General features: G+C 39.4%; 1 protein-coding gene across 7 annotated transcripts; it reads right to left on the bottom strand.

Annotated features, from left to right (window-relative positions):
* Window positions 1–319: 319 nt before the first annotated feature.
* LOC127952196 (gastrula zinc finger protein XlCGF52.1) lies at window positions 320–18,203 on the bottom strand. 7 transcript variants are annotated; one of them, XM_052550600.1, is made up of 5 exons: window positions 17,880–18,203; window positions 17,668–17,738; window positions 13,622–13,763; window positions 5,429–5,623; window positions 320–5,086 (listed from the first exon to the last, which is right to left on the bottom strand). In XM_052550600.1, exons 4-5 carry the CDS (start codon window positions 5,484–5,486, stop codon window positions 4,005–4,007), a joined length of 1,140 nt encoding a protein of 379 aa, XP_052406560.1. In that variant the 5' UTR covers window positions 5,487–5,623; window positions 13,622–13,763; window positions 17,668–17,738; window positions 17,880–18,203; the 3' UTR covers window positions 320–4,004. The 7 variants fall into 7 exon arrangements, with proteins under 7 accessions (XP_052406560.1, XP_052406557.1, XP_052406556.1 ...); XM_052550597.1 differs by having other exon boundaries at window positions 13,600–13,763; window positions 17,668–18,203; XM_052550596.1 differs by having other exon boundaries at window positions 17,668–18,203.
* Window positions 18,204–19,477: the final 1,274 nt, after the last annotated feature.

Raw genomic sequence — 19,477 nt, 5'->3', positions numbered from 1 at the left:
ACCCCTAAACCTCCCCATCTCCACCACCTTGATCCCATTTCCACCCCTAAACCTACCACTCTCCACTCATTGGATCCCATTTCCAACCCTAAACCTCCCCTTCTCCACCCCCTGGATTCCATTCCCACCCCTATACCTCTCAATATCCACCCCCTGGATCCCTTTTCCAACCCTAAACATCCCCATCTACACCCCCTGGATCCCATTTCCACACCTAAAGCTACCCATCTCAACCCCCTGGATCCCATTTCCACCCCTAACCCCCCCCCCCCCCTTCTCCACCCCCTTGATCAAATGGTTACAATAACTCTCATACATATTGTTGTTACAAAATTAAGTTATATAATTCCTGTTACACGAGTACTTAAGTGAAAAAAGTGTTGTTACCAATGTTCTGTTACACATTTGTAATTACACAAACCATCCTGAGGGTTGTTACATGTTTGTAGTTACAGAAACATTACAGCTGTAGATACAATGTACCAATGTGTTACTTAACTTACCAAACTTACACTCTGGTTACATCCTACATACACATTAAGTTACTATGTAAATACACAGGCATTAAGGACACTTAATATAAAGTGTGACCAACCAATTTCTACTACATATTCTTTTCAATTATCACATAACACTATATTTTTCCTCTATTACACTGCACTGTATCAGTGCATAATGTTTTTCACTGTAATTCAAACATCTTTGTAATAAACTGAAGTGTTTTCATCTCCGGACGCGGAACAAAAAGAGGGTGTTTCTCAATTACTGGGCATTTTCACATCGGGATAGGCATTTTAACTCATCAGAACAGCACAAAAAACATACAGGCCATGTGATATTATTCTATTTTTACTTTATGAAGTTTCCAGCAATTTTGTTATGTCTTGATCACAAGAACTTAAGACCAGATCAAAATAAATAAATAAAACAAGGAAGCTGTGTTTTTCTTCAGTGCACAGACGTATGCATATATTACATTTAGATTAAAATTAAATTAGATTAAAATTAGAATTCATTTAGATAAGATTAAACACATTTGCTTAAAGAAGTTTTGTCTACAAGATCACTAAAACTGCTGGAGATTAACCTCATTCTTCTGTCTCTATACAGCTTTAAGCACCCAGTCTGTGTTTGTCTATCATTTAAATTAATAATTAATAATTAAATTAATAATTGACATTTACAAAATGAGCCTTTTAAATTTAAGCAAAGACCATGCTTAATACAATTTTCAATCAAATTAAAATGTTAAATTAGAAAAATAAAGAATGAAGATTATTGTTCAATCAAGTTTTATACATATGTGACAGAGATGGTCAAGTACAGAACAAAGAACAGTAAAATGTTTAAGTACTGATCAGCTACGTCTCCCAGAATCCACTGGGAAATACCAGCCTTATCAAAGGCACACAGCTTCACTGCCAAAGACAGGTTGAGCCTGAATATATATAATACAATACATTAATTCCACACAAGTCTCAACAGTTCAATTCCAAATGATGCATGCAGATACACAAAACAAGAGAAAATTAAAGCTGCAAGCAGCGATGAACGGGCCCTCGCACCCGGGCTCACCGGCAGCGAGTGGCTTTAGTTAATAGGTGAACGGTGAGAAATATGCGTTTAAACTCATAAATATAAGTAGAATATATCAATGTTTATTCCATATATGTGCCAATCTTCCTGTTGCCAGCAGGTGGTGCTATCATTATAGTGGAATATTGGCCTTCAGATGTGTTTAGGGCAGGACTTTTATCGAACATGTGAGGTTTGGGGAGGATTGGACATTTTATGCCTGAGTTACAACAACATCCTTTTCATGGCGAAACATCAAAATTTGTCAGGCCGCCATGGACACGCCCTTTAACGAAACCTCAAGATCTTCGCAATTTAAGATCGCAAAAGGCTTTAGATTACACTGACCAAGTTTGGTGTTGATCTGAATAAATCTCTAGGAGGAGTTTGTTAAAGTACAACCCCTGAAAATGGCCAAAACAACACTAATTTTGCAGAGAAAATTCTAAATAACTGACTTCCTGTTGGGATTCGGATTTCGTACCAAGAGACTTTTTCGTAGATATTGGTGTGTTACATGTGTGTACCGATTTTTGTACATGTACGTGAAACATAGCTTGAGGCGCACTCAGTTTAAAGTGTATACGCACTCCGTTGAAAGTGTATAGGTGGCGCTATCGAGCCATTTTGCCACACTCGATGGAATATTGGCCTTCAGATCTGTTTAGGCCAGGACCCTTATCACACAAGTGAAGTTTGGGCAAGATCGGACATTTTATGCCTGAGTTATAACATCTTTTATTCCCATGGCGAGACATCGAAATTCATCACGGCGCCATGGACACACCTTTTAACAAAAACTCAAGATCTTCACAACTAAACATCACACAGGTCTTTAGATTAGACTGACCACAAAAAAGACATTGATGTCATAAAATTTCTAGGAGTAGTTTGTCGCAGTGTAAAATATGTAACTTCCTGTTGCCAATAGGTGGCGCTATGACTATAACTGAATATTGGCATGTAGATCTGTTCAGGTCAAGAGTCTTATCCAACATGTGAAGTTTGGGGCAGATTGGACATTGTATGTCCGAGTTACAGCAACTTCCTTTTTCATCGCGAAACATCGAAATTTGTCAGGCCGCCATGGACACGCCCTTTAACGAAACCTCAAGTCTTTCGCAATTTATTATCGCAAAGGGCTTTAGATTACACTGACAAAGTTTGGTGTTGATCTGAATAAATCTCTAGGAGGAGTTCGTTAAAATACAACCCCTGAAAATGGCAAAAACAACGCCAATTTTGCAGAGAAAATTCTAATTAACCGACTTCCTGTTGGGATTCGGATTTCGTACCAAGAAAATTTTTTTGTAGGTATTGGTGTGTTACATGTGTATACCGATTTTTGTACATGTACGTGAAACATAGCTCGAAGCGCACTCCGTTGAAAGTGTATAGGTGGCGCTATAGAGCCATTTTGCCACACCTGATGGAATATTGGCCTTCAGATGTGTTCAGGCCAGGACTCTTATCACACATGTGAAGTTTGGGGAAGATCGGACATTTTATGCCTGAGTTATAACATCTTTTATTCCCATGGCGAGACATCGAACTTCGTGATGGCGCCATGGACACGCCTTTTAACGAAAACTCAAGATCTTCACAACTTAACATCGCACAGGCCTTTAGATTAGACTGACCACAAAAAAGACATTGATGTCATAAAATTTCTAGGAGTAGTTCATCGCAGTGTAAAATATGTCACTTCCTGTTGCCAATAGGTGGTGCTATGACTATAACTGAATATGCGCATGTCAATATGTTCAGGTTCAGAGTCTCATCAAACATGTGAAGTTTGGGGCAGATTGGACATTGTATGTCTGGCCTTTAGATTAGGCATACCAAATTTGGTGTTGATTTGAAGAACTCTCTAGGAGGAGTTCGTTAAAATACAACACATGGAAATGACCAAAATTACACAAAATATGCTCATAATATTAAAAATAACCGAATTCCTGTTGGGTTTAGAATTTCGCTGCAAGAGTCTTTTTTGTAGGTGTTGGTGTTACATATGTGTGCCAATTTTCGTGCATGTACGTGAAACATAGCTGGAAGGCTGTTGATTTTCTTAGTACAGGTGGCGCTGTCGAGCCATTTTGCCACACCCTCTTCTGAATCCTATATCAGACGAAAATTTTCACCAGGTTTGACGCGTGTGCAAAGTTTCATGACTTTTTGAGCATGTTAAAGCCCTCAAAAATGCGATTCATTCGGGAGAAGAAGAAGAAGAAGAAGAAGAAGAAGAAGAATAATAATAATAAACAAAGCAGATACAAGAGGGTCCTCGCACCTCGGTGCTCGGGCCCTAATAAAGGTGTCCAGCAGGGTCCTCAGACCCAACCCTCCAAAAAAATAATAAATGCACACACACTTGTGTGAATGTTCATATGATGCTTAAAGTTGAATGAGTGTGAAAAACTCTTTCCACATTAATTAACTGATTCACATGTGTACAGTTTCTCTCTAGTGTGGATGTTCATGTGTGATGTAAGGCTTCCTTTTTGTGTGAAACTCTTCCCGCACTGATCACATGTGTACAGTTTCTCTCTGGTGTGGATGTTCATGTGTAATGTAAGGCTTCCTTTTTGTGTGAAACTATTCCAGCACTGATCACAAGTGAACGGTTTAATACCAGTGTGAATCCTCTCATGTTTTTTCAGGTTTCCTAAATCTCTGAATCTCTTGTCACAGTGTGAACACTTGTAAGGTTTCTCTCCAGTGTGAATCCTCTCATGTGTTTTCAGGTCTCCTGACCGACTGAATCTCTTGTCACAGTGTGAACACTTGTAAGGTTTCTCTCCAGTGTGAATCCTCTCATGCTTTTTTAAACCGTTTGCAGTAATAAAAGTCTTTTCACACTCAAAGCACATGTACTCTCTCACACCAGTATGTATTTTCTGATGTTCTTTCAAACTTTGTATTAATGAAAAACTCTTTCCACACAAATGACATGAATGTGGCTTCTCCTTTGTATGAACTCTCAGGTGCTGCTTCAGGTTTGAATCCCTCAAAAATGTTTTCCCGCACTGATCACATGTGTGTGGTTTCTCTCCAGTGTGGATGTTCATATGTAACTTAAGACTTGCTGATTGTGAGAAACTCTTCCCGCACTGATCACAAGTGAATGGTTTCTCTCCAGTATGAACTCTCATGTGTGATGTAAGGCTTCCTTTTATTGTGAAACTCTTTCCGCACTGATCACAAGTAAACGGTTTAATACCATTGTGGCTCATCTCATGTGTTTTCAGATGTCCTGACAGTCTGAATCTCTTGTCACAGTGTGAACACTTGTAAGGTTTCTCTCCAGTGTGAATCCTCATGTGAAGATCAAGATGATGTTTGCATGTCAATCTCTTTCCACACTGAGTACAGGAGAAAGATTTCTGGGCTCTTCTTTTCTTTAAAACTTTCTGAGTTTGACAGCAACTCAAAGGTTTTTCTTCAGTCCTGAATTGATTTTTTCTCTCAACTTCACTCAATTCTTCATGCTTCTCATTTTCTTCCATCAACTCTGAAATAAAAGTAAAAATTGTTTATTTAAAAAAGAAAAGTGAAAAGACAAACATGAACCCTGATGTAACAGCAGAAAGTAGACAATTGCTATACAACAGTCTGATCATTTTGATGCAGGTTTATGATTACATCAAGTTTATATATACATCTCTCTGAAACTTTTTCATTCATCAATAAATTAGGTAGATTATTTTTCAAATTATGATTTTTAAAACATTATTAGCACAAATACCATATATCTAATAAAAATGTTTGATCAACTACACAATTATCTAATAAATAATTTTGTTGAAAAAAGTACCCAGTTCGTCAGCATAATTAATGTAGAATAAACACCAACCTGTTAGTTCTTCAGTATCTTCAGTGTGTTTGATTCTGCAGGGTTCTGGATCTCCCATCTCCTCTCTTTCCTCTTTAATAAACTCCTCCTGATGATTTGAGGCTCGTCTTCACTCGTAAACTGATATATTCCAGCTTTTAATGGTGAATTAATTTATTTGTGATTGTTGTGGGGAGCTTCACTGAACATGAATTTCTGTGTGGAAGAAGCAGATTTGCCAAAATAAACAATAAATCAGTTTATACATTTAAGCACTAATATGAGTAAAGCAGATGCACACTCTTCAAGCATAACTCGTTTGAAGTAATGGTGCTTCATATAACATAATCCAGAGAAACAAGTGTTAATGATAAATCCCCTGTGATGTTGCATTGGGAGCAGCACTTCTAGACATTCTGGGTTAGACAACATGTGTCAGGTCTCACTGTCAGAAAAAATGGATAAATCCAATTAATTGAAAATTAATCACACTTCAAATTTTGCTGAGAATTTGATTACTCCCAAAAGATCAAAAACTGGTTTTGCGTTAAATGCGTTAATAATTGTAACATTATTTTTAACAGTAATTAATTAATCTAATTAATGCCAGCCCTATATAATAGTCACATGGAATTGATGTTTATGGCATTGAAATTCTGCAGCAAAGCGATGATATCTTAGATCATTATATAGCACGGTTGGCGAACACGGTCCTGGAGAGCCTCAGCTCTTTTAGATCAGGCCATAGTACTGAGACTGCTCTCGTCCGGGTTGTAAATGATCTTCTCATTTCTGCTGATATGGGTGTCTGTAGTATTTTGGTATTGTTAGACATCACGGCTGCTTTTGACACTATATCACAAGCGGTCCTTCTTGAAAGACGTTCTGTATATCTAGGAGTTTCTGCTACGGTTCTTAAAAGGTTTACATCTTATCTTACAAATCGTTTCCAGTTTGTGTCCTTGGGGGATATACATTTTTACCAACTCTAGTCCAGCAAGGTGTCCCACAGGGGTCTGTGCTTGGTCCCATCTAATTTAGCATCTAAATGTTTCCTCTGGATGACATTATTTGTAAGTTTGGTTTAGGTTTTCATTGTTATGTTGATCTATAACAGCATGCACCCTGATCCTAATCTTGCGATTACAGCCCTTAGCGCACCTGCCTCGATGCGATAAAAGCCTGGATGCATGATAATTGTTTTAAGCTTAACCAAGAAAAAACAGAACTTCTTTTTGAATATGAACATGAACATCTTTACTCAAACTTAATATTTCAGTGTTGACTACAGTCAAGCACTTGCTTACTTAATCTCTTCAAGTGCGTAATCTTGGCATTGTCTTCGACTCTGAACTTATGTTCGATGCACATGTTAAAAAGGTATCAAAGATTGCATTTTTTCAACTTAGAAATATTGCTAGACTGTGACTATTTCCATCATTGCCAGATGCAGAAAGGCTTATACTTGCCTTTATTACATCGAGGCTTGATTATTGCAATGCGCTCTATCTTGGTTTCCCAAATAAATCAATAAAATATTACAATATATACTAAATTCAGCTGCCCGGTTATTGACATACAACCACTCAGTACTCTCTGATTTACACTGGCTGCCAATACAAGCACGTATTGAATTCAAAACACTGATTTTAACATATAAAGCTATTAATGGGATGGCACCTGCTTATCTCTGCGGTTGTTGGCATCTGTACTGCGTTTGAGCTCTTTCACTATATTATTTTTACTGACTAATTTTATCTTAAAAATCAATTTTATACACCATCGTGTCCGTTTCTATAAGGTGCGAATATATCATCTATTGTATTCTACAACAAAAACAATCAGAGCGCTTCGATATCACTAGTTTTATTTTGATCTCCCGGGTCCGCTATTAGCTTATAGCCTGTTAGCATCAGCAAGCGTGGTTGCTGCTAACTGCGCTTGCATTGCTAATACTCTATTCACACACATTACCATTGCTGTACTCAATGTTACTTGCTTTAATGGTGGATGAATGTCTAACTTTGATTGCAGGCGAGGACACGTTGGAGGATTCGAGACCTGGAGGAGAGGCAGGCCCAGCTGAGAGAGCGAAGAGCTGCGCTGGAATCATCCCGGGCTGACGCTCACAAGTTCGGTGTAAGTATACAGCGTGCTGTTAACACTCCCACCACGTCTACTCCGTGTGTTTCTCTGCACAGGCCCAGTGCACCCAGGACGCGATCACCTTCACTCCTTATCAACGAGGACACGAAAGGTTCAGTAGACTTGTTGCTTTAAATGAACGGTTGTTGTCATGGTGTAAAGAACAGAAACTGCTATTTGTTAATAATTGGAATCTTTTCTGGGAGCGTCCTAGGCTTTTCCTAGACAATTCTCAAATAACTATTATGATGACATTTGTCACCCGCTTAAATGATAAAAGTACTTGCACTGTACAATCTATTCAGACTGTGTCTGTTCTCCGAATAGTGAGGTCAAAATATAAATTTAATGTAGGATCTAGAAAAAATCTTATTGTGATTAAACCAGAAACATGTAAAGTAAATGAACAAAAACAATCTTTAAAGTTTGGGCTCATAAATATTAGATCACTCACACCAAAAGCAGTTATTGTAAATGAAATGATCACAGATAATAGTTTTGATTTACTCTGCTTGACTGAAACCTGGCTAAAACCAAATGATTATTTTGGTCTAAATGAGTCTACTCCACCAAACTACTGTTATAAGCATGAGCCCCGTCAGACTGGTCAACAATATATAGTGATATTCTCAATGTTACCCAGAAAACAGGATACAGGTTTAACTCTTTTGAAATACTTCTGCTAAATGTTACACTGTCAGACATGCAAAAGAAATCTAATTTATCTCTTGCTCTGGCTACTGTATATAGACCACCAGGGACGTATACAGAATTCCTAAAAGAATTTGCAGATTTCCTCTCAGACCTTCTGGTTACAGTTGATAAGGCGCTAATCATGGGAGATTTTAATATTCACGTTGATAATACAAATGATGCATTAGGACTTGCGTTTACTGACCTAATAAACTCTTTTGGAGTCAAGCAAAATGTCACCGGACCTAACACTTGAGTTTTATCCATCGCAAAGATAAACTGCAGTGCTTTACAAATATAGGACAGGAAGAGCTAAATAAACTTATCACTGTATCTAAACCAACAACATGTTTATTAGGTCCTGTGCCCACTAAATTACTAAAAGAGTTGTTACCTGTAGCCGAAGAACCGCTTCTCAATATCATTAACTCGTCGTTATCTTTAGGTCACATCCCAAAACCATTCAAGCTGGCGGTTATTAAGCCTCTTATTAAGAAACTAACACTAGATCCTAGTGAACTGGCAAATTATAGGCTTATTTCAAATCTTCCATTTATGTCTAAAATTTTTGAAAAAGTTGTGTCTGATCAATTGAGCACCTTCCTGCATAAAAATGATCTGTTTCAGTCAGGTTTCAGGCCCCACCATAGCACAGAAACTGCACTTGTTAAAATTAAAAATCTAATTTCACTTGATCTTAGGGCTGCGTTCGACACCATAGATCATGACATACTCGTAGATCGATTACAAAACTATACAGGTATTCAAGGGCAGGCTCTAAGATGGTTTAGATCCTACTAGTGCTGTCACGTTACCAAAATTTCAGTCTTCGGTACCGATACCAGTGAAAATCCACGGTTCTCGGTACCAATTTCGGTAACAAAGCAAAACACAAAAGTATGCTAATTTAAAAAAATATTTTTTTAGCACTAAAAATAAAACCAATGCCATTCTTTATTTATAATTGTGTTTAAAGTTTTTCTACAAGTTATATAATTATGAAAAACAGTAAATAAGTTTCACCCAAATTTAATTTGTCTTTTAATCTATGAAATTAAATTTATTTATTTTTGGTAATAAAGGGATTTGCTATTAAAAATAAAACATGAAAGAAATATTGTGATTTATTTCTTTAAGAAATAAAGTTTTATAATTTTTTTCAACAGTAGTAGCAGTATCACATACATTTTACTAAATAATAGTAATATTTCTAGCACAATGCCTTTATGTAAAAATTAACTTTTAGGCCTAATGAATGCATATTTGTCATTTTAACTGAACTTAAGACTGGTGGTGATGCTTAAGATATTTTTGGTCATTGAGGGTTTCTATAAAAAAAAAATAGTAATAGATCATATTAATTATTATTAAAAGATAATACTACTACTAATTCTACAATCATACAATGCACTATGAATTGACGAGCTGTTGGGTTCATGAATATTAATCACGTTGTCTGCGTTCGGTCAAACTGATTTGCAGAAATCAAAACACGAACGGTACTAAATCAGCACCAGCCAATGAAATTGCCAAAATGAATATGAATAATTCTAAATGAACTCCATTATTTTGACAGGAGAAGACAACAAAGAATAGTTTACATATAGTGCGTCGATTCAGCGTGGCAAGACTCTTGCTCTCTCTCTCTCTCTTTGCATGTGTGAGAAACAGCACTATCAGTAAAGCGATGGTGAGTCGTGCGTACAGATACTGGTCCCTATGGAGATTTGATTTGATTAATTAATGCTAACTTTGACAAATTCCATGACTGTCCATATTAAAATGTAAGTTTCATTTTCATGACTGGATTTTGAGATTCCGTCCTCGTTTTCTGCTTGCTGAACCAGGTTTGAACGGGTCCTTGGTACTTAAAGAAACCTGGTTTCTTAGTAACGAAGTACCGGGTCTTTTTACAACACTAGATCCTACCTGTCCGATTGCTACCATTTTGTTTATTTAAATGGGGAGTCATCTCATTCATCACCAGTAAAATATGGAGTGCCACAAGGATCCGTCCTAGGTCCCCTTCTATTTTCAATATACGTTTTGCCCCTTGGTAATATAATTAGAAAATACGGGATTAGTTTCCACATGCTGATTATATTCAGCTATATATCTCAAGACCAGATGAAACTTCTCAATTATCTAAGCTAACAGAGTGTGTTAAAAATGTAAAAGATTGGAAGACCAATCATTTTCTCCAATTAAATTCGGATAAGACAGAAATATTAATTATTGGACAAAAAAAAAAAAAACACTACACAGAATTTTGTAGATTGCAATCTGCAACTAGAATGATGTACTGTAACTTCCTCTACAGTCAAAAATCTGGGTGTTATATTAGACAGAAACTTGTCTTTTGAAAACCATATTTCCCATGTTACAAAAACTGCATTCTTCCATCTTAGAAACATTGCTAAGCTATGAAACATGTTATCTGTTTCTGATGCAGAAAAGCTAGTTCATGCATTCATGACCTCTAGACTGGACTATTGTAATGCACTTCTAGGTGGTTGTCATGCATCTTCAATAAACAAGCTACAGGTAGTCCAAACTGCAGCAGCTAGAGTCCTTACCAGGTCAAGAAAATATGATCATATTACCCCAATTTTACAGTCTCTGTTCTGGCTACCTATTAAGTTTTGTACCAGTTACAAATTATCAATACTTACCTATAAGACCCTAATTGGTTTAGCTCCTGCGTACCTAACTAGCCTTCTACCACTCTACAATCCATCACGCTCCCTAAGGTCACAATTGTGATTTGGTTTCTGAGAAGTCGTCTCGTTGGCAGGCTGGAAGGGCCGAAGGGAGCGACTTGGGTGTTGGGAGAGTAGGCCCTACCGGGTGCTGCTAGTGAATACGTGGTTGTTGGCGCCCGGTCAGTAGGGCTCGAGCCGATGCTCAACAGGAGCTTTTGGTGTTGGAATGGTGAGCCCTACTGGCCGATGAGGAGGAGCAGCGTGGTTGTGGTGCCCCACCGGGAGGACCCGAGTTGCCTCGACCGGAATAGGTCACAGTGCCGGCGTACGGGCTCTACTGGCTGACAGCCCCTGCTATTCAGTGGGTGAAGGGCCTAATGCTGACCCAGAGGGCCCATGAAGCCTCCGATAGGAGATTGAGACTCAGGATGACGGACGTCTGGGTCCTCTCGGTTTGGCAGATAAAAAGCTTTGTGCTGGCCGACAAGGAGGACTCTGGCGACATTTAAAGGGAGATCCCGACTCATGGCATCGGATGGATGAGACTCACTTGCGGCCGGCAAGCATAGGCCCGACCGGGAGAACTCTTGCCAGACGTCTGAAGGGAGCACATGCATCAGACGGGTAAGCCTCGCCGGACGGGGAGAGTGGAAAGGAAAACCTGACTGGGAGGACTCTCGCAGCATCCGATGGGGCATTAAACTCAGAACATCGAACCTCATTGACAATAGAAAAGGGAAAAGGTAAGGTTGTCTAACCGGTAGGCTCTCGCCAGCGTCCGAAGGGAGCACACACATCGAACGGGTAAGCCTATCCCGATGTGGGACAGAAAAGGTAAAGATAGGTGGCCAGGAGGCTCTTGCCAGCATCCACATGGGGACTTTCTGTTCCCCAAAAACAACTGGGTGAGCCTCGCAGGCCGTAGGATGGAAAAGGTAAGTTTGTGTGGTCGTTAGGCTGTTGTCTGCGTCTTATGGGAGTTTGCTACTCACGGCAAGAGACAGGTAAGCCTTGATGACCTTAGGAAGGAGGGAGGGTTTATTTGTGTGTTTGGTACTTGCGGCATAGAACGGCTAGCTTGTAGGTTTTGTGACCTAAACCACATGGAATGGTCGTGGTTGGCTGGCCCTCGCCTCGCATCGAACGGGTGAGCCTCGCTGGTCAAGGATGGAAAAGATCAGGTTGTCTAGCCGGGAGGCTCTGACCGACGTCCAATAGGAGCTTAGCTCCAGGAATCGAATGGGTAAACCTCTCTGGCTGAAGGACGCAAAAGGTTGTCCAGCCGGGAGGCTCTTACCTTCATCCGACAGGAGCTTAGCTCCCGGAATCGAACGGTTAAGCCTCGCTGGCCAAAGGACGGAAAAGGTAAGGTTGTCTAGCCGGGAAGCTCTCACCTACATCCAATGGGAGCCCTGACTCCGTGCATTGGATGGGTAAACCTCTCTGTACGTTTATTTTATTTTTTTAAATTAAATTTGTGACACCAGATGGGTAGTCTCTCCAGCCATCGGAGGGAAAATTGACATTGTTTTATCTGCGAAGCACCCGTTGGTGTTCGGCAAAAGCGTAACTTGCGGTGTTGGATGGGTACATCTTGCCATCGGAGGGAAAATTTGTTTTAGCTGCGATGTACTCGTTGGTGTTTGATAGGTAAGTGTCGCTGACTGAAAATTATTATATATATTTTTTTTTTTATTAATCGGGCTTTTTAATCAGGTAAGCTTCGCTGGTGGTCGGATGGAAAGTCCAAGATTGCTTAAGCGGGAAAGCATCTGACAGGAGTTTAATACTCGATGTCATACGAGTAAGCTTTGCTGATAGTTGAACGGAGAAGGCAAAGGTTGGCTCAACCGGGAGCACTCTTGCAGCGCCTGACAGGGAGTTCGATACTAAGGATGATATGGTTGTCTACGAGGGTAGACGCTGTGAGGCTTACTTAAATAATTAATTTAGCAAATCCAAAAAGTCCGAAAAATCTTGGTGCAGTCATTGTATTCGAAATTAAGTGTGCAAAAATAGATTGGATTTCCTCTGCCAGTGTACCCCAAATAGGTGCCATGTATCGGCGATGTGGTCGTTGTCAAATCGTCATATTGTCAGCACATGAGATCGATGGTACATATCGACGATGTAATCGTGCATGGAGTAAGAGAAAAATTCTTTATACTTGTCTGGGCTTACTATTTGCCATTTTAACCATGCAGGTGCACGAAAAGAGCCTATGGAATCACCAATAATTGTAAAATGTACTTTCGGACGTACTGATAAACTGGCATTAAATATAAAATACTACATTTAAAACTTCTTATTCATGTAGTCGACACTGCTATCATTTCGTTTGTCCTGCGAATTTTTTTTATTTATTTTAATTTTTTTACACGATAGTAGATTCCATTTTAAGTCTAATGATTTAACTCTAATATGGACGTAAACGAATGCTTTAAATATAAGGTATTCAAAAACCGGTAAGTTCATATATTTGGAGTGAGTTCGGTTGAAATGATGCCTTGGTCGTACGCGGTTCGGACCACATGCCTCATGATGGGACCGACGCGCCGCCCCTGAAACCAGAATGAGATGCGTTCTAACGTAACTGTGGCATTAAACTCTGTTAGTGAGAGCTCCTTTAAAATATGGCACGTATTGGATTACCTGTTAAAGTACGATGAAATACCTTATATCTGCAAACAATGTATGTATATTTGTGGATGGAGACTTCTTTGCCACCTACAGGCTCACATCATCCTTTGAGAGCACTGCTGCGGCAGTGAGGAGGTACAGGAAAGGTTACTTTCTTCGGCTGCTGTAGGTGTTGGCTGTGGGAAGAGTAAAAAAGGGTTAGTAACATTTGATGGGCAAGCTAAAAATGAATGGGTTGCCTACTGTGTTACCAGCTTAGCAATTGGTTGCCTGATTTGACAATTCCTCAAGCCTAGTCCACATTATTATGTTCCTGTTGGAAAAGCATCTTTCCTCTCATTTGGCCTCCGGGCTCTTTAGACGGTCTCCAGAGCGGATACGTTTGAAACTCTGTTTTCACGTTGTAGTATGGACTGTGGAAACAGAGGCTTTTGGAAATGATGGAGCATGTTTAGTCTTGTAAGACGTTGTACCGAAAGACATGATTATGGCAGTAACGTTAACTCCTTACCAGTCACCCCCCATTTTTGGCATGGAGACAGAAATTACATACCCCAAATAAAGGTGTTTCTGCTCATGATTATTTCTGACTAGATACATGATCAACATTTGTCCACGAGCTAACTCTTCGACGTTTACTAGATAACTGTCGCTGAAATGATGTTTTATCGAAATATTGGTCATATATAAAAGCCAAAGTCTTTAGACTTTCAATTGATGCACGGTTTATCCAGATCAAGTAAGAGAGTGATGTTTAACGTGCTGTGAAAGTGAAATGATAATAAACTGGGGCCATAGGCGGTGCTTGCAAGCAAATGAGTTAATAGCAGTTATGTGCTATTCGCTTCCAAGTGGTTTCTAAAGATTTTTTGTTTTTTTTTTTGTTTTGTATTACTGTCCTTAAAAGGCGACAGTAATTTTACTCACAGATATTTACAAGCATTTTTTTTAAATCTTGGAACTTATGTCTGTATCATTTCAGTGAGGTTTAAACGTGCGCGGTAAGGTGAATGTAATGCCTTGGCTTCGTGGTTAAAGGTGGCATCATCATCCGATGGAACGTTGTATCTGTAGTCCAAATCTATGCGCAATCCACACTCCAGATCAGCAGGTGGCGGTAATGCACCTTTTACGCTGGTTTGCCAAAACCAGCATAAAACACTAGTAGAAGACGGAACTGCGTTTAACAAACTTTAGCCGCGAACCTGCTTTTAGATGCAACACTTTGGATGCCAACTGCCGTAAAAATCCAATGAAGAAAAAGAGGAACCTGTTTTTAGTGTCTTCGGCTGAAAATGTATTGGTTAACGTCGCGCGGTCTGCGCCGCTAGAGGAAGCGGCCTCAAAATGCCACTCGGCCGGAACGCCTGATTGGAAGGCTGAGCCGCGGTGAGAATTGGGGTTTGGCCCGGGCTGGTTGGATTCTTTCTGCTGCAATCAAGCGCTCGAGGAAAGCTCGGTCTCTGGCAGCCCGATCGTTGTGTCGAGCGAGGCGAGCTCGGAGCTTGCACGGTCTATTGGCCACGACGTGTGGCTTGGCGAGGAGAGCAGCTGTCGCGATGACGCTTAATGCTGCTCAACGGCCGTGTTTGGCTGGGTAGGAATGATCGCGGGTCCGGCAAAAAGAGCAGGTCTTATAAATCCCCTGTGTAGCTTTCTTCGTTGGTACGAAAATTCGGTCTGTGATAAGGTGACAGACAAAGCGAACCAGCATGCTGATAAACCGTTAATGGATAGAGGTAAGTCAGCGATATTTATACTATGGGATTGATTACTTGATTATGGTCCACCTGTGTTGGTTAGGCTAAGTATCTGACGCACTCATCCCGAATCTTATTAATAAAATACATTTAAATCTAGATTAAAAACGCATCTCTTTCGCCAAGCATTCGAATAATGTATCTCTTAAATTGTGAGTGTAGTTGTATCTGATCAAATGCACATTCTTATTCTTTAGCTTGGGTTAAACTAATTAATTTTACTTTGTTGGATTAGCAGCTATGCTAGTGATGTCTCCATTTGTTTCTAAGTTTTGTAACTAGGATTTACTCAACCTCCAGTCTGGATCCAGAACACCTGAGATGATGCTGATCCCTCAGAGGACCTCAGATGATGCTAACCCTGAATCAACAACAGAACTAACAAATATTGCTACAAGTGTGACTGCATCATATAATAATTATTAATTATTAATAATATTAATAATGTTCATCGTCTAGCTGACTACGTCTTGTATTCATTTTTCTAAAAATCCTGTCATATGTGCACAAACTGACAGTCACCACTTATTAAGCTACTACTAAATATTGTAGAAACGTAATTTCCTGTAAAGTTGCTTTGTAACGATTTCTATTGTAAAAAGCACTATACAGATAAACTTGAATTGAATTGAATAGTCACTGCTCATGTGCCAGCTCGCACCTTGCGCTCTTCCAGGTCATGCATTCTCCAGCAGCCTCGGAATAAATTAAAGTCTATGGGCGGCCGAGCATTCTCTGTTTCAGCACCACGTCTATGGAATGCTCTACCACCGGAAATTAGAGACTCTCCAATATTAGATTGTTTTCTAATGTGCTTTAAAGACACATCTTTTTACAGCTGTTTATTGTAATTGAATGTGATTGTATGTGATGTTTTACTTCTTGTATACTGTAGCATTTTGAGTCTAAGAAAAGCATGTTAGAAATAAAATGTATTATTTTTTTTGTTTGTTTTCTTTGCTTACAAAATGTCTGATGGTGACCTTGGTGTCAAAGAACATGATTCCAAATCCATCCAAGCAGGAGGGCTTTCAGATGAGAAATAAAACATGACTGTATGCAATTGGGCTGCCCAGTAATATTTTATATTTTTATAAAAACATTTTACTCAATGTGGATTAATCTTACATCCCATCACACAACAGAAATAGATGTTACAGCAGCCAGTCAGTGCATGTGTCTGCATGTTCTGTGTCTCTGAGTGAATGGATCATGGAATAGTTTGATACACAAACTCAAACACACGTGACTCAGTGTCTCAATATATGAGGAAGAGAACACATGAACTTCATCTCCAGAGATGCTCAGAGAGTCACTTCACCAGCTTTATGCAGTTTCTTTTGAGAAAAATTACTGTCAAATACACGCTGAAACAAAAACTAAAACTGAAAGACCTTCATGACAATCCGTCACAATAAAAGTACGGTTTAACTTGAAATTATGACCGACTAGATTACTACTGTAAGTCTCAAAGTAATGATGATATTTTTAGGGAATATCATACAACCAAGTTATTAATTATTATTAATTTATACAGTTCTGGTGTGCAGTATCTTTTCTGATGAGATTAAATGAAAACACTGTTTTATTGTAAATTGATTTTCATTTGATTACATTTTAAAAGATAGATTAAATTGTTCAAGTTTTATTAATTCACTTTACTAGACACCATTTTTCTGATGCATTTGTGCTGAATCATAACACACAGAATTCATAATAAATCAAATGGAAAACAGAATTTAGGGGAAATAAAATGCATTTCATGGAGCCCTCAATTAAACCGTAGTTCCTCTGTGGAATTGAGTTGTGAACAAACTAAGGTCTAACAAACACGTGGAAAGCATTTTATTCCCCATTAATGGTAAACGAACACCATGATAAATACCTATATTGAATGATATGGGAAAAATATATTGTCAAAGCCTATTTGTATAAATTTTTCTGGAGCCCTCGAGACTATTTTATCCCTTTAGAGAGCTCACGTTCACAACAAGGTTTGTGACTCTTGTTTCAGGCAAACAGAGAAACATTTTAAGCGCGCGCACTCTCTCCGGGCGCGAGCAGCGTGTGTTTGAGCTCGGAGAGATTCGCGCTCGCGCATTATAGATTATATATTGTCTAGTGATCAGTGAGTGTAATGCGAACGGAACCGATATAAAGTTGGTTCGACGTTGGATATTACAGATTAGACAGACAGGGCATTATTGTAGCGCGAGCGCGCAGGTTTTCTATTCACGAGACATTCAATAAGAGACACATTATTTCTCCAAACGTGGAAAATGTGTGTGGTGTTTGTGTTTCTGTGTGAAATATTGCTCACCTCTCCTCAGACTCGATGCATCTGCGTCCGAAAGCTTTATCACACAATGACTTTACAGCAGAAAGTAGCCTCTACATCAAAGGTGGGAAAAGTTGGTCAGAAATCTACTTCTACATATAAACTAAAGAAACTGTTGTCTGTGTGTATTTCTGAACTCTCCGTGAATCGAGGAGGACTGGGTGAGATCAGTGAAGGCAGAAAGTTACACTAACACTGGACTCGGACAATAGAGTCTGGCTGGAGACCGTGGGTCAGTCAGCTCTCTCGAACCGGAAATACGTCACCTCCACTCTGTTGCCAACTCCGCGGGTTTCCCTCGGAACTGGGCAACTTTAAAAGCTGTTGCTGTGGGTTGTTTTTCATGCCCACGAATGGAGGCGAACAGAATAAGGTGTACAAAAAACGTGTACTTTACCCCCAGAGCGTTTTATTTAAAAAGAACAATAACATAGAATATATTTTATCAAAATAGCTTTAAAGGGAAAAGGAAAAGGATAGAAAAATAAATTAAAACAAAAAGGAATGGCCACAGAGTTCAAATATCCTGTGAAAACACTAGACAAACCTGTTCACAAACACGGTTTTCTGAAAAAAGCCTTGCTGATTTGGGAAGGTGCATGCGCAGTCAGCAGAGGCTCATGAAGCCGAGTCAGCCGAAAGTATAAATACCGCTTTAAACAGGCGCATTAACTCCTTGTCTGCATGTGCTCTGTTTGAAATAGGAATCGTTGCCACATTTCTTGTTAAGATCTTTCATTAATTGCTGCCTCATTTGTATTTGGCCAGTGTGCAGAGAGCTTCACCAAACCTGACCAGCCAGGCGTTTGCAGTCACAGGAACTTGAAGACACATGTACAAATGTGGAGGGGTGACTGAATGGAGATGGCACCAGATCGACTATGTATTATTTGGTTTTCCATCAAGGTAATCATCAGGTCAATAAAAAGTAAAATTAAAATTACAAATTAATTATCAAGGTCCATCACCCAACACAAAATCAATTTGCTGAATGCTTAAACTGTATATTCCTGCGCTCAAACCTGCCAATCTAAAGGAAACACTGGGTATGGCTGGGTATATTTTAGGTAATTTGTAAATTACCTGGGTATGGCTGTGTATATTTTAGGTAATTTATAAATTACCATAGACTTATAATCTAAATAGCAATTTTCATCTATTGCTGTTATTATACTTGTATACAATACAAGTGTGTGAAGAGTGCGTGACGTCAGGTACACTATCGCCGTTGGCAGTAGACATTTTTTGGTATTATTTGGGATATAAATACAATATTGATCTCCGAACATTACAAAAACGTTTCCCTTTTTCCATTAAAGGGGGGGTGAAATGCTCATTTTCACTCAATCTCCTGTTAATCTTCTTGAGTACCTATAGAGAAGTACTGCATCCTTCATAACTCCAAAAAGTTTTTAGTTTTATTATATTCATAAGAGAAAGATAGTCTGTACCGATTTTTCCCGGAAAAACACGAGCGGCTGGAGGCGTGGCGTGTGGGCGGAGCTAACGAATCACGAGCGCCAGTAGGCTTTTGTGTTGAGAGCGTTTGGAAACTGTGACATTACCGTGAGGGAAAAAACATCCAAAACAAACCATGGCTAACAGTCAGATTCAGCGTATATTTATGATCCAGAATCAGATCCCGAGGCTGAAACTGAACGAGAGCAGCAGCAGCAACGACTCGCTCCGAGCGGGGCTCGAACCCGGGTCTCCGGCATGGCAGGGGACGTACTAACAAGGAGGCATAGATATTTTAAGCAGTTTTACTCACCGCCTGCGGTTCCAACACACG

The sequence above is a fragment of the Carassius gibelio genome, chromosome B3 (genome assembly GCF_023724105.1).
Source record: "Carassius gibelio isolate Cgi1373 ecotype wild population from Czech Republic chromosome B3, carGib1.2-hapl.c, whole genome shotgun sequence".
Classification (NCBI taxonomy): domain Eukaryota; kingdom Metazoa; phylum Chordata; class Actinopteri; order Cypriniformes; family Cyprinidae; genus Carassius; species Carassius gibelio.
Note: the sequence above shows the minus strand (reverse complement) of the source record. Positions and strands in the feature narration are given on the sequence as shown.